The sequence below is a fragment of the Giraffa tippelskirchi genome, chromosome 2 (genome assembly GCF_054371585.1).
Source record: "Giraffa tippelskirchi isolate mGirTip1 chromosome 2, T2T-mGirTip1v1.2.pri, whole genome shotgun sequence".
Classification (NCBI taxonomy): domain Eukaryota; kingdom Metazoa; phylum Chordata; class Mammalia; order Artiodactyla; family Giraffidae; genus Giraffa; species Giraffa tippelskirchi.
The window spans coordinates 27294582-27319408 of record NC_137276.1 but is presented as its reverse complement, the minus strand read 5'-3'; the positions used below and the strand labels follow the sequence as shown (position 1 = coordinate 27319408).

Genomic DNA, 24827 nt, shown 5'->3' with positions numbered 1-24827 from the left:
TTATTAATATTCCTTTTGCTCCCACCAAAAGCCTGGTGCAGTGGGATGGAACTACTGAGAAAAAAAATGAGGTTAAATTTAGAATTTTGCTTCAAGTGCAGAAGGGCTCTGAGACCCCATGTGTCCTTCACTGTCCAGTGAAACTGTCGTGAATCTTTCTCAAAGTACATCAGCAACAAGTTAACATGTACCTTCAATAATTCATATCCCCTGAAAACTGCATCTCTTTTTGGGCAAAGAAGTGATTATTTGATTTGATCAAGAGCCATTTTCAAGGTAAAACAAAGACTTTGATGAGCTAGAGCCCAGTCATGGAAAGAATACTGAACCAAAAGTCAGAAGATCAGAGTTTTGACAGTCTCAGTGCTGTCATCTGCAGCCTTAGGCTAGGTGTCAATTCCTCCTTTGTAAGCTAAGGGTGGTAGCACTTCTGATCTCTTGGTGCTGGCTGGCAGGCTCAAACGTGAGGCTGACTGTTAAAGAAATTTGAAAAGCTTTTGAGTCCTGTATAAATGTGTATTATATAAACTGACTGGATATATGTGTGTTGTGAATATAACCATCATTGTTTCAAATTATGGCCCTGAGGCTTTTCCACATTATTGGGGAAAAAAAAAAAGGAATGAATTGTGTTGATTGGATTATATTTGAGGCACCAAATGAACCTGAATATTTTCGGAAGATTTTCAGCAATAAGAACTGAAACAGAAGCTTTTTTTTTTTTTTTTTAACCTAACAGTTTACTAATTACAAAGTTCCTCAAACGCCAAGTCCATGTCTTATCTGTCATTTTTGTGCCTGTCAGCATACAGCATGAAAGTTTAGGATAACTGCTAATCATTCAGATTTTTTTCCACTAAAATTCAGGCTTTAGATCCAGAAAACTTGTTCTAGCTGTGTGATCACTCTGAATCTCGGTTTCCTGGTTTCCTATAAAAAGAGAGGAATATGTTAAATGGGTAAAAACACCCAGCCAGATGCTTGATAAACACAGGCACTGGGCGGAACTTGGTTCTCTGTCTCATTTCCTGAGTGTTGTGGCGGGAGGTTTTCCTGACTGGCTAGAGGTATTCCCCTCAGTCAGTGAAGAGGGACCCTCCTCTTTGTCTAGGTACCTGTTTTGCATGGCATGTGTAAGATGTAGCTGGAGCCTCGGTCTAGAGAGTTCAGATGTCTGCCATTTATATTTGGGCCTCTGAGCAGGCCTTAACCTCAGAGAGAGGATGAATGGGGTATTACTGAACTGGAGAGCAGGAGGAGCTTATCAGATGCCCACAGAGGGTAGGCAGTGACATGCTTGAGTCAAGCAGATGGAGTTTTTGGACAGTAGAGGTTTTGGGGAGGCTGAGGTGGAGCTAAGGCCATGTATGTCTGTGACCCTATCTAATATGGCCCTGGGATTTTCAGAAGCTGGAAATCAGAATTTCTGTATGAATCCTTTTCATTTTAAGATGTTGACAGTTAATTTCTTTTTTTTTTTTAATTGTAAAACAAAGGTACCACGTGGACGTAGAACTCAGTAGTGGGCCCTTTGTAGCCCATGGGCGAGCAGTTTGCAATCCGTGCTTTCAAACAGGAGGGACAGGGATACAGCTAATACAGAAGGAAAGGACTTGCCTTCCTGACCAGCTGTGGAGACACTATAGTAGAATTGCCTTCCTGCTCTGTCTGAGTGCCACTTGCTTTATCACATGCTACCTGCTATTTTGTCCCTCAGCTTTGCACCAGCCCTTGCGGAAGATGGCATACTTCTCGGTGCATTTATTCTATGGCAGAAGAAGCCAGTGATGAGGGATTGCCAGGATACCTCAAGGGAGAACTGTTTTTTCCTTGTAAGTGTCCAGGGGTAAAAGAATGGCCAGTGTCCTGAGCCTCTTACCTGCTGCTCCCTCAGCATGGGGCACCTCCCCCAAGTCTTCATGCCTCCCCTATCCTTCCATTCACAGTGGCCATGCCCACCTTGGCCATTCCCCTCACATCATCAGCACCCAGTATAATTGACTCCAAACTAACTCCAAAGCACTTATGAATCTCGGAAATGTTCATTTGTCAACCCTCACTAGAATTTTAAGTTTCATGAGGCCAAGGAGCCTGAGGGTCCAAGGACAGTGAGTCGTACATAGTAGGTGTTCAAGAAAATACTTGTTGAAAGAAACGAGTGAACAAATGAATGAGCTGCTCAGGGACCTTTGGAGAAAGAAACTGTTTTATGCACATCACTGCCAGGGCTGCAGGCTAGGAAAGAAGGCAGAGTAGGCGGGGAGGAAGAAGGAATGGTGGGAAAGGGTGGGTGAGCTCCTCTAATTCTGTGTGGTGGGGGTCACACAGGGTGGAGTCATGAGGTGCTACCCTCAGCCTGGGCTTCCTTCCAGGCCTGGCGGACCTCGATCTTCACCTTGAAAGGTTTGATCTGCAAGACGAGACTGGCGTTGCCCTCCAGAGAGGGTAGCTTCCCATCATCCGGGATCTCCAGGTTGAACCTCTGCAGCAGCCGGGACATGAAAAGGAAGAGCTCCTGGCGGGCTAGCATCTCACCTACGCAGGAGCGGGGTCCCGCTCCAAAGGGCAAGTAGCTTAATGATGGCGAGATGAGTTGCGTCCCCGTGGGGTCCAAGAAGCGCTCTGCAGACACGAGGAGGTGTCAGCCAGGGCCAGGGCCAGTGTCAGTAGAGGAGTAGGGGGAGGACACAGCCCTGCCTGGGGAGCCCCAGTCTGAGAAGGTGGACAGCCTTATTTGGGGGGGGCAATCTTAGAAGAGATAAATGCCCTGCTCTCAGGTAGCCCTTAATCACACAGAGAAGGTGGAATATTCAGGAAGGGTGAAAAGGTGTATTACACAGATGAAAATGGCACCATCCAACACGAGAGGGGCCGACTTCACAGGAGTCATATGCCTATAGGCCTTCTTAGAAGAGGAGGCTTGCAGTTGGGGAAAGAGAGTGGGAATCCCAGCTGTGAAGAGTCTGGGTAAGTGTAGGGTAGGCTGGGCGTGTCAATGGGTCCATGTAGTGGGAGTCAGGAGTCTTCTAGTAGGAAGCTTGGCAGAAGGGAAGCAATGCGGGAGAGGTGGGCACAGAGGGGGCTGTGTGGCTGGGGGGGCAGGACAGAACAGGGACTCACCGGGCATGAACAGGTCAGGCTGGTGCCACTCCTTCTCATTGTGATGCAGTGCCCACAGGTTGACCACCACGTCTGTGCCCTTGTCAATGGTAAGGTCGCCAATGCTGCCCCAGAGAGGGAGAGGAAAAGAGGGTCTGGAGTACTGTCCTTCCCCACCTGCTCTGCCTCAAGTCTCCGCTGTCCCTGCCCTGGGGAAATGAGTCCTTTGCTCCCTCATGCCCACTCCTGCATCTTCTCCTCAGCTTCTGCCAGATTGAATATGAATCCAGCCCTCTCTTCCTGACTAGCACTTAGGATGAACACTTGTGGGTCTGTTAGGGCCTGTGGGTGTGCATATTGAGCTGGTGCGTGTGTGCATGAGCGTGTGTGTGTGTTGCGGCTTTTGGATTGGGTAGGAGCACATGTCTCCCAGGGTGTCAGTGGGTAGCAGACACACTGGTCAGTAGGGCTGTGGGTAGGATAATCGATTGTCAGTGGTTGACTGTAGGTTGACCAGCCAGCTGGAGCGGTCAGATGTTGGAGGGGGACCAGGTGGGTTGGATGTTCCTGGGAGGGAAGGCACACCTGGAGTCAATGATAGCCTTGTGGGGGATCAGCGTAGGGGCCACAGGCCGGATTCGCAGCACCTCTCGGATGGTCGCCTCCAGCAGGACAAGGCGGTTCCGGTCACTGATGGTTGGGGTACGATTGAAACCTATATTCTGGTCAATGTCATCCTGGATCCTCTTCTTTAACTGAGGGCCAGAAGAGGGTGGAGGTTACCAGGGTGTATCAGCCCAGGAGAAGCAAAGGCTTAGAAGAATCCTACTGTCACATCCAAAAGGGGCCGGACCCTTCCCAGTGGTGGCTCTACAACCCCGGCTTTGCTTCCAGAAGATGGGGCAGCTCCATCCAAGGGCCAGAGCCAACCACTGCTTGGACAAAGGGTGCAGCAGCCCAGTCATCCTGCAAAGAAATCCCGAGGGTATTGCCTCTCCCTTTCTCTGGAGCAGAGGTGAGTGTGTCTGGGCTCAAGAACGCTTGGGAAGGCTCAGGTAGAGAGAAGCTCACCAGAGGATGGTGTAGCAGATAGGCCACAGTCCACTTTATCACAGAGGTGGTGGTCTCCACACCAGCCCCGAAGATGTCGCCTATGGTAGCAAGCATGTGTCTATTTGAAAGCAGCTTTGAATCCTGCTCTGGGCCAGCATTGTTATTGTCTGCATTCAGCTTGGCTTGGATCAGTACGTGCAGCAAGTTAGTGATGGAGTCGCTGGTGAAGTTCTCCTGGTTGGGTGAGATTAGGAGACGATGATGAGGAAGGAGCCCCATCTGCAACCCCTGCCATACTCTCACCCAGACTATAGACACAAAGGCTTCTTCCACTTGGACATGAGGGAGTGGAGTGAGGCTAGTCAGGACCCATGAACTTGTAGAAATGGAGAAAACACTGGGCCGTCTTTAAATTTGGTGGGTCGATGGGTCCCTTTTAGGATCCTCTTCAGGTCCTCCCTTCTCTACTCCTATTTATTAGTTAAGTCAGTTTTTATTGAGCACCTACTACATGCCAGGCTCTCTGCTAGGTGCTGGAGATCCTACACTGTCCCAAATGGACCCAACCCTGCTCTCCTGCCACTTTCCACCTAACTCGTCATCTCTTCTGCCCTATCACCTACCTGACATTTTTCAAGGATTTCATTCAGCAATTCATTTCGCGTTTGAACACAACCCTTCATCTTTTCCATGGCTTTGCTGGGGAAAATCTGCAAAGTGGAAATGTTAGATTCTACCTGTCCGTCCCTGGCGAGTTCCCACTCTAACCCCAACCTTCAGCCAGAATGGAAGGCAGGATAGGGACCCAGAATGGGACCATCAGTGAAAACCAGGACAATTCCAAACAAGGGAGAAAGGAGTCACCTCCACTTCCCCTTCCCTCTTCAATCAAACATCTAGCACTGATTCAGAATTTACTCAGTAGTAACACAGACTTGAATCCAAAGCCGTGATTAAATTCCTTAACTTTTGAAGCCTGTATTTTCATCCACATGGGGATAATAAAACCCACTTCCAAAGGGAATGCATGATTAATGCGTGTGGAGCGTTGGTACTGGCACATGGCATAAAGACTCTGCCTGCAATGCAGGAGACGTGGGTTCAATCCCTGGGTTGGGAAGATGCCCTGTAGAAGGAAATGGCAACCCACTCCACTATTCTTGCCTGGGAAATCCCATGGACTGAGGAGTCTGGCGGGTAACAGTTTGTGGGGGACAAGAGTCAGACACGACTGAGTGACTAAACAACACCACCAACAACATTATCACGAGTGTTAGAATGCATAACTTAAAAGCTACACCTCTTTATGTAGAGAAGCAGCAGGGTTTTGAAGAGTCAGAGGAGGTAGAGGTCACTGTGATTGAGGTAGTCAGAAAAAAAGGTGAGTCTGGAGTGAACTGTAAGAGGAAGGAACTGGGGATACTATCAAGGTCTGCTGAGGTCTGCCCATAGGCCCTGGCCCCATCCTCACCTTCAGCACAGGGAATATGTCTAACAGAACTTCCTTGCTCAGAACCTCCAGGATGTCATCATTGGCATTTTGTATGGCCTTCAGGGCAGGATCCTCATTCTTGAAGGAGAAGTTAAAGCAGATAAAGCTGATTATATTGATCACCGCCAGAGAGAGAGGCTCGGACAGATCTATGGACTCTCCATGCTGGGTGGCCAGGAAATCACACAGCACATTGGCTTCCTGATTAACTGAGGGGAGAGAGGGGTGTGAGGGAGGGTATTGACCCATCACTTCACCCCCATCTCGATCAGTTCCATCTTAATTTAAGACAGAGAGCAGATGTCCAGTAGATGGCAGTGGTAACCAAGAAAATGTGGAATGGAGGTACCCAGAACCCTTCCCCTCCCCAACCCTCTTCATGCTCCTGCAGCCCAGGGCCAGCCAGGCACTCACTGATCTTCTCTAACTTCAGGTTGCCATCCTTGAACAGGGCAAAGGCATTCAGTGCCAGCTTTCGATGCAGCTGCCAGTGGGCACCATGGTCGGCAAAGGCAATGCCCTTTTGGTTGTCTGACAGGATGTCTAGAGTGGCCTTTGGAAAGCAGGAAAAGACATAGGACATAGGACTCAGACACCATCCAGCCACCCTCACCGAGGGGAATGAGGCTGGTACCTGTTGCACAGCCTCCTTGTAGCGCTCCCTGCTTCACTCCACCCTGACTGCAAGGCCTTGGTAGGACAGAACCTATGGCCTGACACTCCCAGCTCCAACAGAGAGACAGAGTGAGGAGAAAGAACAACCCTGAATTAGATAGTTCAGATCAATGACAGAGTGAGGCAGCTGTGATGGGATGAACTCTCAAAACTTGCAGGAGCAGAGATTGAGGACACGCCAGGCCCCTGCCCTTCCCTTTGTCCTCTGGGGATGAGGGCTGCTAAAGGCACAGCAGCTGATCCCCCTTTACTTCCCTGTTCCATTGCCAGCCATGTGCCCACCACAGGGCCACATCGGGAGAGCGCACATGTCTTGTCCACCCAGCCTGGACTTGGGCCAAGCTGCTTCTGCCCAGAGGACCCCCGAAACTATACAGGTCCCCCCAAACCTCCCTTCTCCTATCCCTGGATCTGCAGGCCCCATCAGACTAGCCGCCTCCTTCCTCTTTGCCCTGGAGAGAAGAAGCCCAGCAGAGATGGGAGACAGTAGTTCGCCTACAGAGCAGGCTGACTGGCCCAGGGAAAAAAGAGTCAACCCTCAGTCTGATCAAAGATGAGCAGCCAGGAGGCCTTGCCTGGGACGTTCAAGGGAGTACTGAGCAGCCAGGTGCTGTGTCGGAGGCCGGCAGTGTTCCTGGATGACTAGCTCCCACTCCCTTCTGCCCCCAGGAGCAAACAGAAAGCTCGACAGTCTGAATCTTCAGCATCTTCCCTGAAAGTGCTCCCAAAGGCAGCTCCCCAGGGCTGGGGCAGCTTGAGGATGCTCCAGGGAAATAGTGATCCCAGCCCTCCAAGAATCAGGGTACTTCTCCCTTACAAGTTTTTGTGGAGGACAGGAATCACTAACCCGTTTTCCATGTGAACAGCGTTCATCAAGGCTAGTTATTGAGAACTTCCAGCACTGGGCTAAGTGCTTTACATACACTCTTTCAGTGAATCATGGTAGTCTAGGCTCAGAGAGCTAGACTCTTGGGCTTCCCAAGCGGCTTAGATGGTAAAGAACTTTCCCGCAATGAGTGAGACCTGTGTTTGATTCCTGGGCCAGGAGGATCCCCCAGAGTAGGAAATGGCAGCCCACTCTAGTATGCTTGCCTGGAGAGAGCAGTGTGGTGGGCTAGTCCATGGCATCGCAAAGAGTTGGTCAAGACTGAGAGGCTCACACTTTCACTTTTTCAGCTCAGAGAGATGATGTTGTAAGGGCTCCCTGACCCCCTCTAACCACCACCCCCACCCTGTCCCACCTCCAGAGAAACCCAGAAAATAAAGTCTTCCTTTAATTCTTCCTGCCTAGTTTAGAAGCTGGGTGAGGTCTGAGGGGTCACTCCCCACCCACAGCCCCACCAGTCTGTTTTTGGAAGAATCACAGGTTGCTGGACCTGGAAGGGGCATTGCAGGCATGGCCTTGGCTGAAGAGCTCAGCGTGCCCAGGAGCTGGTGAGGGGAGGGATGAGAGGCTTGCTTACCACTTTGGGACGCCCAGAGAATTCCTTGCCCTTCTTGAGAAGCACCTCCCTGGCCAACTGGTGGTGTCCAATCATCACAGTAGTCTTGGAACCCAAACGAAAGGAATAGATGGGGCCATATTTTTCCTGCAGCTTGAAGAAGTTCTCGTGCTGCTGGCCACGTCTGGGGAGGAACGGCAGGCTGCCCACCAGGGGCAGGGATGGGAGGCTCCTGGGGTACTTGGCACCAGAGCGCTTGCTCTTGGGCCAAAATAAACAGGCGAGGGTGAGCAGAAAGACAGCCAAGAGCGCCCACATTGTGTCCGGGTGGCAGCAGGCAGGACAAACAACCGTGGAGTGGCTTCAGCCACCTTAGGGTGCAAGAAGGCCTTTTTAAGGGCTCCCCTGACCTTCACCTTGACTTTATGTTATTGCTCGCCTTGTGGAAGTTTATCCTGGAGCACAGCCAGGAGTCCTCTCCCAGAATGGGGAGGGGAGAGGAGGCTTCTTTAAAGAGCTGGCTCCATGCCAGGGCAAACCCCTAGGGGAGGGGCTAGGTAAGGGTGCAGACAGCTAGTCCCTGTCCCTTGCTCACTGTCCATCAACGTCTCCACAGTGGGCCAGAAGCAAATGATATCTGGGTCAGGAATCATGGCTCGGGACTCTCTGTTTTGAAATCACAATCAACAGACAGCTATCCACTTTTATCAGCTGAGGATAATGAGGCCCCCCAGGGTCAGGCTTGTATCAAGTCACACAGATGGTGATGACAAGAATCCAGTTCTCTTCATTCTTCATTTGCTGCTTTTGCCAGGGAGAGTGAAATCCTTGGGTTGAGAGCAGGGGCCCTAGAGTCAGATGGGTTTGGGCTCAAATTCTAGCTTAACCACTTTCTAGCTATATGACTTGAAAAGTTTTAGTATGTTAAAGTATACATAGCATAAAGTTTACCATTTTGAGTGTACAATTCAGTTGCATTGAATATACTTCACAGTGTTGTACAGCCATCACCACTGTCTACTTCCAAAACTGTTTTCATAACCCCAAACAGAAAGTATACCCAGGAAGCTGTAACTCCCCCTGCCCCCTCCCCCCAGTCCCTGGTAACCTCTAATCTGTCTCTGTGAATATGCCTATTTCACATAAGTGGAATCATATAACTTTTGGTCTTTTGTGACTGGCTTGTTTTACTAGGCATAATGTTTTCAAGGTTCATCTACTTTGTAGCATACGTCAGAACTTCATTCATTTTCTAAATATTTGTTTATTTGGTTGTGCTGGGAGTTAGTTGCAGTACTCAAGATCTTCAGTCTTCATTGCAGCATGTGGGTTCCAGTTCCCTGGCCAGGGATTGAACCTGAGTCCTCTGCATTAGAAATGTAGAATCTTAGCCACCGGACTACAGGGGAGGTCGCCTTCATTCCTTTTTATGACTGAACAATATTCTATTAAGTGGATATCCAACCTTTTGTTTGTTCATTCATCAGTTGATGGGCACTTCGATTGTTTCCACTTTTGGCTACTGTGAATAATGCTGCTATGGACATGGGTGTTCATGTCCATAGCATATACATAGTATTTATTTGGGTCCCTGTTTTCAATTTTGGAGGGGTAAATACCTAGAAGTGGAATTGCTGGGTCCTATAGTAATTTTATGGTTACCTACCCGTTTTAAGTTTCAGTTTCCTCCTCTATAATGGGAATAACAGTGGAATGTACTTCTTTCTTGTAAAGTTTAATGTTTATTTATTTTTCATCAGTTAATTTACTATTCGGTGGATCCTCATCGCTGTGCGGACTTTCCTCTACTTGTAGGTAGCAGGGGCTACTCTAGTTGCAGTGGGGAGGCTTCTCTTTGCAGTGGCTTCCTTTGTGGAACACAGGGGATGCAGGCTTCAGTAGTTGCTGCACATGGGGTAGTAGTTGCGGCTCCTGGGCTCTAGAGCACAGGCTCAGTAGTTGTGGTGCATGGGCTTAGTTGCTCCATGGCATGTGGGATCTTCCTGGATCAGGGATCAAATCCATGTCTCCTGCATTGACAGGCAGATTCTTTACCGCTGAGTCACCAGGGAAGCCCTGGAATATACTTCTAAAGGCTGTCGTGACTCACTAAGATAATGCATGTAAAAGTGCTGCCTGACAGCAAGTGCATGCTCATTCAGTATTTACCCAACTCATTGTTGTGTCAAAATGGCCTTCCGCGTTTTTCTGAGTTCTTATTAGTATATCTTCCTAACAAACAAAATCCTCATCTTCTGCTGTACACCTTCAGTGGCTCAGTCAGTATTTATCAATGATTCGACAATACCAGGTAAAGGCACAGTTACAAGAGAGTGTCAGTCATCACCAGGGTGACTCCTGGTGTCATTCATCATAGAGGAGGTAGGTCCTCAGGCGAGTAACCATGACCCACTGAGTGAGACTCACAAAGGTGAGAGATGGAATTTCTGCCCCTCTCTGGAGGTGATCTGCCAGTGTCCGTACTTTAAAGAGTATGGACTTGTATAAGGACTGCTGGAATTAAGCAGGAAGGCAGCAGGGCAGGGAACTCAGGATAAAGATGAATCCACAAGGCCTTGTAAAGCAGACTGGCTCGTTGCCCACGACTTCAACAGTTCAAATGTTCAGACTTTTAGGGCCATTTGGAGTCAGAGGTATGAGCTGGAATAGTCTTCATGTAAGCAAGGGGATTTGAGCTAAGCCTTGAAGAAGAGATTAGGGTGACTTATTAGGCAGAGGCAGGGGGAGAGGGGAGGAGGGGCACTGTTGGAAGGGAGAGCAGCGGAGTCAAACACATGGAAGCTAGAAGAGGCACAGTGTGTGAGATGGTTTTGATTGCAGACATGAAGTGGGTGTGCCAGGGGCACTCCCTGAGAAATAAGATCTGACGGGTACATTGAATCAGGCTCTGGAGGCCTGAATTGGAAAGCTAGGGAGGGTGGGGAGCTACTGAAAGTTCCATAGCAGGAAAGTAACAGGGTCACGGTGGACGGCGAATCTGGCCTCAGTGCTAGGTAGACTGGATGAAATCTTGTATAACGTTTGATAGCTGGGTGGGAAGTGGTGAGGCCTATGATTCAAGCAGGGCCCTAAGTGGGGTCAACCAGCTGGTAGAGAAAAATGAAAGGACTTTCTGTTCCTCAAGCAAATGCCAAGGTGATTCTCTGGTATTTCACATCCAAACACAAACAAGAAACAGGAATTTTTAAAAATTGTTGCTTCACATCCTTATCACTATATTATAAAAGTTATACATGGTAATTGCAAAAAATCTGGAGAATGCAGATAGCTAAAAAATAAAAATTTCAAATATGTTTTTTAACTTAATGATGTTATATACATTTTTTGGCATGGATAGTTTTCTATATTATTAAAAACTTTTCTACAGCATTATTTTTAATGGCTGCATATTATTTCATTGTCATATGTATTTAATATATAGAGCATAGCTTAATGGACCCTATATTATGTATTATTGAACATTTTAGGTTGTTTCTATTTTTGTCTTTGCTGTTGATATAAACAACACTAAGGAATAGCCTTGTGGTGAAAACTTTGGATATAACTGTTAAATCTTCTTAGGATAGAATCCAAAAAAGTGGAATTGCTGGTCAAAGGCTATGTATACATATTTTTAAAGACTCTGACAAATACTTTATTATTATTAAGTGCATTATATTAGTAGATTTTTTGTATCCTGCCATTCCTAGAATGCTAAGTTGATTCAGTCGTGTCCAACTCTGTGCAACCCTATGGATTATAGCCTGCCAGCCTCCTCTGTCCATGGGATTCTCTAGGCAGGAATAATGGAGTGGGTTGCCATGCCCTCCTCCAGGAAATCTTCCTGATCCAGAGATTGAACCCACATCTCTTATATCACCTGCACTGGCAGACAAGTTCTTTGCCACTAGCACCACCTGGGAAGCCCTAGAATAATACTAACTTATCCAAAGAACTGTCTTTTAATACAGAATTGGATTCTTTTTGTAATTTACTTAGTATCTTCTTTCTGTTGCATCTCTAGTCATATGAAAAAGTGGGTTGTAGTTTTCTTATTTATGGATTGTCAAGTTTTAATATTGTGATTTTGCTAGTTATGTAAAGTTACTGGAGAAATTTTCAATCTTTTTCTATGTCCTAAAGCAGATTAAATAGCATGGGAATTATCTATTTTTTGAAGCTCTAAAGAAAGGTGACCGTGAGAAGTGGCGGGCCCTACCACTTTTGGGGAGAGAGAATTCTCTAACATTATTGTCCAGTTTCTTCAGTAATTATTGATCTCCTCAACTCTTTAAGACTTCTTGAGTCCATTTGGCATTTAATATTTCTTAAAATTTGTTTTCTATTTTTTTCTTGACTTGTCAGAACTTTTCTTAATCTTTTCAATGAATCTCTCCTTGGGTTTATTCATCAAGTCTTTGATTCTTGTGGTCTTATTTCATTCTCAGTGTGGATAAATGATCAATGCAAAACATGTATAACTTTATACTAGGATTCAGACTGAAAGCGTGTATGAATTCCGCTTCCCCTGCATCCCTGTTTTCCTTGTTCCTTGTCAAAAAACATAAGACCCATTATCTACTAGAACTTATGACCTGGGAACTCTATTCTTACGTGTTGAACCAACAGAATGTGCACATATGTTCATCAAAAGGCATGTCCAAGAGTGCTCATAGCAGCACTGTTTATAATATTCCCAGACCAGGAAAAACCCAAATATTTATGGATTGTAGAATGGATGAACTGTCATCCATCATAAAGTGGAGTATGATATAGACATGAGAACAAATGAAGTGCAGCTCCATACACCAATATGTATGAACTGCCCAAACATAATATTGAGTAAAGAAACCAGACTTATAAGAATGTATCCTGTATAATTCTACTTATATAAAATTCAAAAACAGATCAAACTAGTCTATGGTTATAGCAGTCAAGATAGTGGTCATCCTTGCAGGATGGTTCATGGCTGAAAGGTGGGGATTCTGAGGGACAGGTGACGTTTTGTTTCTTGATCTGGTTTCTGGTAACACAGGGAAGTTCACTTCAAGTGGGACACCAATTATTCATCTGTACTTTATACTTCATTGAAAAGTTTAGTTTAAACACAACACTGTAAATCAACTATACTCCAACATAAAATAAAAAATTTTAAAGTAATAAAATATACATGAAGAAAAAATTTACTTTCAAAAGTTGGGGTGTCTATGGAGTTTGTGACCTCCTGAGATTGCGTGCAACATTTGCATGTACATATAAATATATATTTTTCTGGAGAGAGGATTCATAGTTTGCATTAACATCTTACAACAGTGACTTCATCATTGACTCAGGGATTCCTATATCCTCACTTAGCCCTACCCTAATCTTGCTTTGTGAGTCTCCTCCTTCACTTATCCTCCCATCTCTTCTCTCCCTCTCTCCGAAAATTTTCCCCTGCCTGCTCTGGTATTCTCTCTTTCTAGAACAATCATACTTCCTTACTTTCCTTATTTAGTGATTCAATATTTACATATATTTCAAAATGATGACCATGATATCTAATCGCAATCTATCACCATACAAAGATAATACGTATTTATTGCCTAAATTCCTCACACTGTACATTTCATATCTGTGACATATATTTTGCAGCTGGAAGTTTGTACTTCTTAATCTCCCTCATCTATTTCTTTCCTCTTCCTACTCCCTTTCCCTCTGGCAACCACCTGCTTCTTCTCTGTATCTATAATCCTGTTTCTCTTTTGTTATGCTTGTTCATTTGCTTTGTGTTTTAGGTTCCACAGATAAGCAATAATAGTACCAAATTTGTCTTTCTCTGCTTGATTATTTCACTTGGCGTAATACCCACTGGGTCCATCCATTATTCATTTCATTGCAAATGGCAAGATTTCATTCACTTTTTAAATGGCTGAGTAGTATTCCTTGTATATATATATCACAACTTCTTTGTCATTCATCTATTGTTGGACACTTAGGTTGCTTCCATATCTTGGTTATTATAAATAATGCTGCAATGAACATAGGGCATGTATCTTTTCTAATTAGTCCTTTTGTTTTCCTCAGATAAATTCCCAGGAATGAAATTGCTGGATCTAATGGTATCTTAATTTTTTGAGTAACCTCCATACTGTTTTTTATAGTGGCTGCACCAATTTATGTTCCCACCAGGAGTGCACAAGGGTTTCCTTTTCTCCACTAATATTTGTTATTTGTTGTCTTTTTGATGACAGCCATTCTAATGGGTGTGAGTTGATACCCCTGCTCTCATTTTGAATGAAGACACATTTTGTCCAGGTTGTTGTTTGTTGTTCAGTCACTAAATTGTGTCTGACTCTTTGAGACTCTATGGACTGCAGCACATACCAGCCTTCCCTGTCCTTCACTATCTCCTGGTGTCCAGGTAAAGCAATGGAATTGATACTCTCTTCACTGCCCACAGATTCCAGATCACTACACCTCCGCCTCTGAAAGCGATTTCTTGCTCCTTTGCAGTTCCCAGCCTAGATTTTGGGCATGAGGCTTACATGATTCCTCTCTTGCCATAATCATGCTGGACTTTACAGTCCTTAGAGGATAATCATTCAACTTCCCATCCTTACAGTTTCTTCACTTCAAATCCAAGGATTGTCATCCTTCCTTTCATTTCAATTACTCTGAATTTCAAGTCCCATTCTCCACCCCTTTCCTTTCATGCTCAGCAGATAAGCTTTCCTTTTACCTAAGGAATTGGAGAACTTTAAGTTCTATCTCTCTTAATTTCCACTTTATCACTTCCTTTCTTCCACCTTAAAGAATTGCTACTTCTGTTTCTTATCAATCTCTCTAACACTTTGGCAAAATAATAATAACTTTATTGAACATTTGCTGTGTATAATATGGGCTATCTCATTTCAGTTCAGTTCAGTTCAGTTTAGTCACTCAGTCGTGTCCGACTCTTTGCGACCCCATGAACTGCAGCACTCCAGGTCTGGTGGTATATTTTCTTTTTCATCCTTGTTAGTCACATAGGCATGTGCAACTCTTTGCTACCCCATGGACAGTATCTGTCTATGGGATTTTCTAAGCAAGAATACTGGAGTGGATTGCCATTTCTTTCTCCAGGGGATCTTCCCAACCCAGAGATCAAACCTGGGTCTCCTACACTGCAGGCAGATTCTTTACCAACTGAACAACCTGCAAAGCCCATTTCATCCTTAGGTATCAGTTATACATTTATCATCTGACTGTTGAAAAATCTTAGTTTATGAAAACATTTACATTTTAATTAACTTGTAAAAAATAAAGCTACCATTTCAAAATTAAAACAAAAATCCCCCCAAACAGTAGTCTATCAGTATCCATGGGGTGTTGGTTCCAGGACTCCCATGGTTACCAAAATTCACAGATGCTCAAGTCCCTTACATAAATTGGCATAGAATTTGCATAGAATCTACTCACATCCTCTTGTATACTTTAAAATATCTCTAGATTACTTATAATATCCAATACAATGTAAATGTTATGTAAATAGTCACTGCTACTGCTGCTGCTAAGTCGCGTCAGTCGTGTCCGACTCTGTGCGACCCCATAGACGGCAGCCCACCAGGCTCCCCCGTCCCTGGGATTCTCCAGGCAAGAGTACTGGAGTGGGTTGCCATTTCCTTCTCCAGGGCATGAAAGTGAAAAGTGAAAGTGGAGTCGCTCAGTCGTGTCCGACTCAGTGACCCCATGGACTGCAGCCCGCCAGGCTCCTCCGTTCATGGGATTTTCCAGGCAAGAGTACTGGAGTGGGGTGCCATTGCCTTCTCCAAATAGTCACTGGCCTACAGCAAATTTAAGTTTTGGTTTTTAGAACTTTCTGGAATTTTCTTCCCCACGAATGTCATCTATATGAGTTTGGTTGAATCTGTGGCTGTGGAACAGGTGGTTGCAGAGGACTGGTTGTACCTTTAGTCAAAACAGCCTTTTTCAGAAAGGCTGATTGTGTAAGGTAGATGATAAGCTGATCTACTCAATAGTAAGGCAAGAATCACTTGTTTGCCAGGGTAAAAATTCCTTCCAAGAGTACATATATACGTGGTGAGGGTGTAATTACGATCCCTGTTTTCTAGATCAGGAAAATGAAGCTTGGAGAGATCTGTTCACTAGATCTGTTCAAGCTGGAAAATGAGAGTGCCAAGTTTCAAATCCAGGGCTGACACCAAAGCCTGTGCTCTTAACTACTATGCTTATGGTGTGGCAGCAAGAGAATCAGGAACAGGTGAGAAGTCACACTTCCACTCATAAGAAGGCAGACTGTGCACAGTTCAACCTCCCAGCCTTCCCCCAACACAGCCTCCCCTCCCATTCATTAGCATCCAGATGGAAAGGCAGAAAGGAACTGGAGCTGCTTCTCATAAAGGCTGCCCCCAACTAAGGTGGGCACCAAGCAAAGTCTCTTGCAGATATGTTTACACTGGAAGAAGAATGCCAAGGGCCATGCCTCCTGACCTCAGAAAGCTTAGTTTAGTTTATACCCAAAGATCATGTCCTCAAATTGTCCACAATACACATGCACATACACATCATTGCTAGTAGTAGATGTAATAGTCATGTAAATGCACATGTATATGGAGAGCACTGTAGACTTTTCTCTAAAAATATCTTAGCAGCTCCACTCTACTTAATAATGTAATACTTCATATAGCTGAGCTAAATGAACTCTCAACCTAGCTATGAGAAAAACAAAAAAGGTTTACTAAATAAGAGTATTTAACGGTTACTGGTTAAACTATCAAGGACTCTTTCAAAGTAACCTCAAGCACTTAGAAGTTTTCCATTTACATGCAAAACCAAGACTAAGGTAATTGCAAATTCCTTAAGGATCATGCTAGGTAATACGTGATTTATGTTTTTATATATACATATACACACAAATGAAAATATAACATTCCTTGAAAAACACTGTATTTAAGATTTTAAGCTAGTTAGTTTAGTCTAGGCCTCTCTCTACTTCCTCAAATATTGCAAGTTAGTATGGATTTATTACACATGATGAAATTTAAGAAATAATCAAAATTCTAAGAGTTAAGCAATGATGGAAAGTGGGAGATCAGCATAATGGAGATAATTAGTTGTCACAGCTTAAATTCTAAGATCATATACTACAATTTAAATAGGAAATGTGGAAGTAATCCAAAAGAAATAATAAAATAAATATCTATTTTAATCAGTGTCTTACTTTCTTCCATTGATTATTTCTATCCCATTTTATCTAGGATTTCACAAGGGAGACAAAGTGATAAAAAGGGACCACTCTTGAAAAATTAGAAATATCCTAGGACCACAGTGAAAAACGTAAAAATTTGGTTCAGAACCAAATTTGGTTCATAAAGATAGGGGTTCAGAACAAGTATCCCCCAAATGGGCTACTCTTACACAAGACTTATTTTGAACTAAATGTAATAGTGATCCTGTGGGTTCAGGAGAAATTCACTGCTTCTAGGAAATTCACTGCTCCTTAACTACCTAGAAGAATTTAAATTGGAGATTTTTCCTAGAAAAAGTATTTACCAGAGATAAAATTTATCTAAGTGGCCCCATCTTTATGACAGAACAAATACCTAGTTATTAAATATCTGCTGTTCTTAATCTCCTGAGAATGACTCTCCTGTCCTTGGAAGACCTAGACCCCCTACCTCATTCCTTAGCTCAGGATGGCATAAGTACCTCCTTTTACCTTTCTGTCTCATGTATGTGGAGTCTCTGACTTCTTATGTGTGTGCATTCCCATATATATGAAGTTAAATTTTATTTTCTCCTGGTAATCTGTCTCATTTAATTCTTAGACCAGCCAGAAGAACCTGGAAGGGCAGAGGATAGTTTCTTCCTTCCTGATGAGGCTCAGTCTTGAAAAGAGAGAGATTTCATATTCTCCAACAATAATGCAAATTCTCCATTTGGTTGGAGGACATGATAAAAAAAATGAGAAGGTACATTTCAGTGATTTTTAAAGTTCCACATCCTCAACAACCATTCAAAATACTGCCCATTAAGGAGGGGACTAAGACACCCCCCTCACACCTCACAGATCAAAAAGGGGGAGGGGCTCAAGATTACACTAAAGATTGCTTCTCTACATTATAAAACTCAGTATGAAGGGTTGGTGAGAGGTGTTTGAGATTGGGAATTTGGCTTGTTCGCGCCTCACCCTCTTTACTGACCTTGTGCCCTGTCCACCTGAAAGCCCGATGGACTTGAAATGTAAGGGGCTGTGTTATTATAAATGACACTGTTCCTACCATCACTAATTACCTTCAAAGAACTAGGTTTCCTGGAGTTTAACAAATGAATGAAGAGGACATTAAAAAAAAAACAACAAAAACCCGAAGTATCTTTAGTGTTTCATCTTAGCGTAGTTAGCCATGACTCACTTCAAATAAGAACTCACATAAAACAAATATTTTTTCTTCCCTGGCATAACAAACAAACCTCAATTAAAATTTTTTATTTTTATTTTTGCTGAAGTATCCTCAGGAAAAGAATAGAAGAAAAAAGAAGACCACAGCTAAGTTTTTAGGTAAGACAAAAGTTATGCACTGATGGGAGTAGTTTTCTTTAGGATCTGTTCAAGAGGACCACAAAGATAACGGAAGTTTCTCCCCTGCTCATCCCAAACATGTTGCCAGGGCTTCAGTGATAGTGGTTTTCTCATCTACATAGAAGTGACTCAGGGGAGAGGACTTGAAAAGTACTCCTGTTTACCTAATAAAACTCAGTGTTCAGAATTAAAATTGGGCCCGTCTCCTATCATCCCCTTTGAAAGGACTCATTCACAGGTGGCTCCTGGAGCAACTGAGGAGAAGTCAGTCACAAGTCATTAAAGCCTCCCTCCCTGGAAAACAATCTCATTGATCAAAGCACCTTCATGGTTTCCATGCTGAACTCAAGAATCTTGTCTCTAACTGTAGACGGAATGATTACTTTCCTTCATGCTGTTTTTGGGTTAAGCTTAAAACTGTCTGAAAGATGCAAAGAATTTTATGATGGAAGATAATTTCAGTCTATTCAAGCAACCTTGGTGAAGTCAGCAAAAAATGAGCTGAATTCACTGGATGCTCTAAGTGGGTTGCAGAACCTAGATCCTCCCTACAATTGTATGTCACATTGCATGTATGCATATGCACATTCTTCTGGGAAAAGCACCACAATTTTGATAGAATTCTCAGAACATGTAAACAAAACTTTTTAAAGAACTGCAGACCTAGAGGTGTCCTTTGTGAGTGAACAAAAGCACTTTTATAGAATGTGTGTCATTAACTTTTGTTTGTGCTTTTGAACATCCACAGGTTTACATCCAAAAGTATTAATACCACTGACCACAGTGAGAATTTGGGGGCCAATTTGTACAACCCTTTCCAATTTTCCAAATCAAGGAATGTAGTACACACAGTGAGTTCCTAACAACATGCCTCCAGAATGATCTGTAGCCATAGTTCAGGCCTTCACACTGAGGCCTCACAGAGAAGCTCATGCACTCTCATCTCTGACTCCTCCGGTCTTAGTCCCTCTGGAGCCTCAGTGTCCTCTAATTTAGGGAAAATGATAATAATGGCAACTGCATATAATTCTTGGAAGTTGAACCATTGTTGAACCAAAGAAGCTAATATTTCCAATAGACTGGGCTATCTTGATGCCAGTTTCAGCATAGCAGTTAATAACACTGTCAACACTTACACCTGCAAAACAAACAAAACTTCAATAACAAACCCACAAACAAACAACCCTAGCATTTTCTCTGAGGAGGATTCTTATAACAACTCAGGACACCAGTACCTAGAAATGCCCTTCCTCTATCACCACCTCATGAGGTCCTACCTCTCTGGGATAGAGCCATGGATTTCTTCCCCCAGTTCTACCCCAACTAACCTGCCTTGTACTCTCTCTGTCAGCCTTTGTTCTCCTAGAGCAAATCACTCATCTCCTTTATCCACCTCCTCTCCTGGTTCACTCACCGTAAACAGGAGCTGAGATCATTTCCCTGGGCGGAAGCAGGGAGAGAAGGAAGATATTACCATATACTAGCAATCTTTTATTTTTGTTTTTCACCCCGGCACAAGTATTTAGCAATTGATCTTTGCAAACTTCTAAAGCATTACAAAACTACGTTAAGGTGAATAATCACCGTCAATTAACTCACCAATCCTAAAAATGAATGGGCTTCCTTGACACTCTTCTTGTCACTAATGCAAAAATTTTTGCACCAAATAATCAGAACCTGTCTCAAATCTAATTTTCATCCCATAACTTACATGTTTTAAGGACTTAGAGTGAAGATCCTTATCATTTATCTGATAAATACATTTTGCAGGTGACTATTTTCAAGCCTCTGGACTTTCTCAGTCACACTTATACCCCATACCCATCATTTTTTAGTGTTGTCTTCAGCCTGTTTCAGTCACACTTCTGCCATACTCGCCTTGCTCAGTCCCATCTAAGCGCCCGTGCTGAAGCCTCCATTATCCCAAGAGGACCCTGCTCTTGACTATGACTTAGCGCATGTCACACACTGAGATGTTGGGATCCCCTTCCTCAAGGGAGGGGCTCTTCCTTCCCCCTTACATCTGGTATAGGCGGACTCAGTTCATGTTGTAGAATACTGAATAAACATTGTCTCCCCACCTCTGAGACACTAATTCACACCCATTACTCTTTCCCCAGACTTGCTGCAGCTTCTCTACTGGAGTGGCTCCACACCAATCCTCCTTCTGTTACCATCACACCAAGCAGTCCTTCCTAAGACAGATACTCACTGAGCCTCTATCAAAGCCAGGCACTGCTGTCCATCTGGGAATAAAATAATGAGCCAAACAGATAAAAATCCCTGCCCGCATGGAGTGCGCATTCCAATAGGGGAGAAGTGGATGCCCTAGACAGCTCGCATTCAATTTGAAGTTCAGTATAATTCAGTTGTTTTTATTTTACATTGAGTCAAGTGACTGCCCAGACTCCTGTGGTAGATTTTCTGCAAAGACAGGTACCACCAACTCCTCCTAAACCTGCAGACACGGGACTACTCCTCCCATTAAGAGGCAGAGTCTGTTTCCTCTCTACCTGAACCTGAGCTGCCCTGTGACTCGATCAACAGAATCCTCAGAAGTTACCGCTGTGCCAGTTCTGGACCTAAGAAGCCCAACAGCTTCCTCCATCTGGGAAACCAGCTACCACGTAAAGAAGCTCAGCCTATCCTGCTAGAGAGAAGGCCATGCGGAGAGAAAGACCTCAAGGAGGAGAACTGTGGCACCCTGAGTGACAGTTAGGACAAAGGCCACAGACACGTGAGTGAGGCCACCTCCTACCTTCCAGCCACCAGGTGAATGCAGCCCCTTGAGTAAGCCCAACTAACATCACTGGAGCACAGACCACCACCCATGATGAATTTCTGAACTATAGCATCACAATCAATAAAGTGGCAGTGGTTTTAAGCCACTAAATTTGGGAGTGATTGTTAGGCAGCAATAGATAACGAAGATCCCGCCTTCATGAGACAGAGTTCTTAGCCAGAGTCAGGGGTGGTATCTTCTACATGTTTCTAGGCCTTCATTATATCCATTACAGTTAGGACTTCCCTTGTGGCTCAGCTGGCAAAGGATCCACCTGCAGTGTGGGAGACCTGGGTTCAATCCCTGGGTTGGGAAGATCCCCTGGAGAAGGGAAAGGCTACCCACTCCAGTATTCTGGGCTGGAGAATTCCATGGACTGAACAGTCCATGGGGTCGCAAAGAGTCGGACACGACTGAGCGACTGAACTGAACTGAACTGATTGAGTTAAAAATTACATACTGTAAAGTTCACCCACATAAAGTGTACAGTTTAAGGACTTCAAGTAACCATCACAGAATCTAATTTTAAAATCTTTTCACCACCCCCCCCAAAAAAACCCCACACCCACTACAGTCACTTCCTATTTTCCGCCAACCCCCAGCCCAGCCCTAGGCAACCACTGATCTACATTCTTCCTGTCTCCATGGTTTTGCCTATTCTAGACATTTTGTATAAATGGGATCATATACTATATGTTCTTTTATGACTCCCTTCTTTCACTTTGCACTCTGATTTCCAGAGTTATCACATTATTAAACTCAAAAGTCCAGTGTTTACTAAAAAAATCACAAGGCATACTAAGGAACAGCAAAGTATGGTGCACTCAAAGGAATAAAACAAATCAATAGAAACTGTCCCTGAGAAAGACCTAATATCTGATATGCTAGACAAAGACTTCAAAGTAACTGTCTTAAGGATGCCCAAAGGACTAAAGGGAAATATGGAAAAAGTCAAGAAAACAATGTGTGAACAAAATGGAAATATCAATAATGAGACAGAAAACTTAGAAAGAACCAAAAAGAAATTCTGGAGCTAAAAAATACAATTGAAATGAAAAATTCATTAGAGAGATTCAAAGGAGATTTAAGCAGACAAAAGACTCAGTGAACTTGAACATAGGACAATGCATAGATTCTGATACCCTGGTTTGCAAAAAGGATCCACTGAGGTAAGCTGTCATTGACTGAACATATTTCAGACAAGTTCTGGTGATTTTCTATTAGTTTTCCATTGCTGCATAACAATATTACCACAAACGTAGTGGCTTCAAACAACACATGTTTATTACCTTATCATGTCTGTGGGTCAGGAATCCAAGGACAGCTTTTCTGGGCCATGCAGGGTCTTAGATATGCTATGCTAAGCCGCTTCAGTCGTGTCCGACTCTGTGCGACCCCATAGACGGCAGCTAACCAGGCTCCCCCGTCCCTAGGATTTTCCAGGCAAGAATACCTGAGTGGGTTGCCATTTCCTTCTCCAGTGCGTGAAAGGGAAAAGTGAAAGTGAAGTCGCTCAGTCGTGTCCGACTCTTAGTGACCCCATGGACTGTAGCCCACCAGGCTCCTCCGTCCATGGGATTTTCCAGGCAAGAGTACTGGAGTGGGGTGCCATTGCCTTCTCCGGCAGGGTCTTAGAAGGCTGCAGTTATTGTGGCCAGGTTCTCATCTAGAGGCTTGACAGGGGAAGGATCTGCTGCTCTACCTGCCTGGCTGTTAGTATTATTCAGTTCCTTTCGGTTGTTCGACTGAGAGCCTCATTTTTTTGCTGTCACCTGGAGCTCAGCCCTTAGGCAATAGATGATACTTGCAGTTCTTTGCCCCATGAAGTTCTCCAATGGCCACTTGCTTCCTCACAGCTTGAGAGGGAGAGACTCCAGCAAGATGAGCCTTACAATCTTATGTAATGCAATCACATAATTTCATACATGTAATCACATATCTCCCACCACCTATGTATATATGATTGTTTGGAAGCAGGTCATATGTCCTGCCCACAAGTAAGAGAAGGGGATTACACAGGGCATGAACACTGGGGGAGAGGGATCATAGAAGCCAGCTGTCAGTGGCCAGTTTATTACCACAGGTGGCTACTTGTTACCATGGCTCTAGAACAAATGATCTTTTCGTAAGTTTATGGGTGTGAAGCAACTGGAGTCTCCTGCACTGCTGTTGGGAATGCAGTGGTAAATAACTTTGGGAAATGGTTTGGCAGTTTTTTGAAAAGTTAAAGACTTACCATATGACCCAGCCATTTCATTCCCAGATATTACCCAAGATCAATGAAAATAAACTCACATAAAGACTTGTATGTGAATGTTTATAGCGACTGTATTCATCATAACCCCCAAAAGGAAACAGCCAAAATGTCCATCAACAGGTGAGTGGATCAACAAAATAGATCTATCGATACAACGGTCTATATCTCAGCAGTAAAAAAAAAGAACAGACTAGTGATACACACAACTAAGTGAATAACTCTCAAAATTGTTATGCTGAGAGAAAGAAGCCAAAGAAAGTATTTCCTGTATGATTCCTTTTATATAAAATTCTAGAAACCCAAACTAACCTATAGTACTAGAAAGCAGGTTTGTTGTTGTCTAGAGGGAGGGATAGATGGACTACAAAGGGGCACTTGGATACTTGTGGGAGTGATGAAAATGTTCTGTATCATAATAGTTGTAGTAATTCACATCCATCACACTCATCAAATTGTACATTAAAAAAAATTTGGGGGGGCCATGCTGTGTGGCCTGTGGGACCTTTGTTCACTGACCAGGGATCAACCTGCACCACCTGCATTGGGAGTTCAGAGTCTTAACCACTGAATCACCAGAGAAATCCCCAAATTGTACACTTCAAAAGAACGTAGTTATTTGAACATAAATTATACCTTAATAATGTTGATTAAGAACAAGAATTAAATGAAAGAATCAGAGACATCTGAATATAGACACTGGAAGATAAAGTAATGTTGATATTTAGTACAGGTGATTTTAAACAAAATTTGCCAATGAACCATTATCTCTCTCTGGTGCATTGGCCTGAAAAGAAACAGCTACACGAAACACTTCAGATATTAATTCTTTTCAAGGCGATAATCAGTTTGCTTTAATAGAACAAAGGGGTCATTTATCATTGAAAATTACTAGAGCGGTTAAGCATTTTTCATACCTATTGGCTATCTTATTTACTTTTATAATTATCTGTTTTGTGGACTTTGCCGCAGTTTTTTCTGTTGGCTTTTTCCTCCTGGATTTTCTGTTTGTTTACTTGACTCCTCAGCCTGGGAGTTTACTGGAGACAAGGACTGCATCTCATTTTTCTATCCTCAGTCCAACAGTGTTTGGTGTTTCGTTCACGAAATGTTTGTTAAAATTGAATTGAATGATCTCAATTCTCAGAACGTTTGGGAGATTTAATTTTATTATTTCTGTTTTACAGATGAGGAACACAAGATGCAAACGCTGAAGAATTTGCAGTCAAACAACTAACCGGCAGAATTGGGACTGTAATCCATCACACTTTTTGATTTTAAACCATAGGTTTACTGAAATTGTCCTCCATCCTCTTCGTTGATGTTTCCCTGAGCCGCGTCTTTTTCAGGATATCCACTGAGTATTTTAAATTAAAGTGAGTAAAGCGCAACCTCCGCTAGACGCATGCGTCCCTTCCTTTTCCCACGGTCGGAAAGAAAGACACCACCTCCTTGCCTTCCGCTTTGCA

General features: G+C 43.8%; 1 protein-coding gene and 1 long non-coding RNA gene across 4 annotated transcripts; one reads left to right on the top strand and one right to left on the bottom strand.

The window, feature by feature from the left end:
• Positions 1-712: 712 nt before the first annotated feature.
• Positions 713-8130, bottom strand: LOC145527201 (steroid 17-alpha-hydroxylase/17,20 lyase). 3 transcript variants are annotated; one of them, XM_081544813.1, is made up of 9 exons: positions 7783-8130; positions 6059-6197; positions 5624-5853; positions 4776-4862; positions 4171-4386; positions 3685-3854; positions 3121-3224; positions 2396-2622; positions 713-930 (listed from the first exon to the last, which is right to left on the bottom strand). In XM_081544813.1, the coding sequence occupies exons 1-9, from the start codon at positions 8077-8079 to the stop codon at positions 871-873; spliced, it is 1530 nt and encodes a 509-aa protein (XP_081400939.1). In that variant the 5' UTR covers positions 8080-8130; the 3' UTR covers positions 713-870. The 3 variants fall into 3 exon arrangements, with proteins under 3 accessions (XP_081400939.1, XP_081400946.1, XP_081400935.1); XM_081544820.1 differs by lacking the exon at positions 2396-2622; XM_081544809.1 differs by lacking the exon at positions 713-930 and having other exon boundaries at positions 2189-2622.
• LOC145527246 (uncharacterized) lies at positions 3220-24749 on the top strand. The gene is made up of 6 exons (XR_014069590.1): positions 3220-4114; positions 17571-17714; positions 18259-18301; positions 20443-21094; positions 23368-23481; positions 24546-24749. It is a non-coding gene; the product is annotated as an uncharacterized LOC145527246 (long non-coding RNA).
• The last annotated feature ends 78 nt before the right edge of the window (positions 24750-24827 follow it).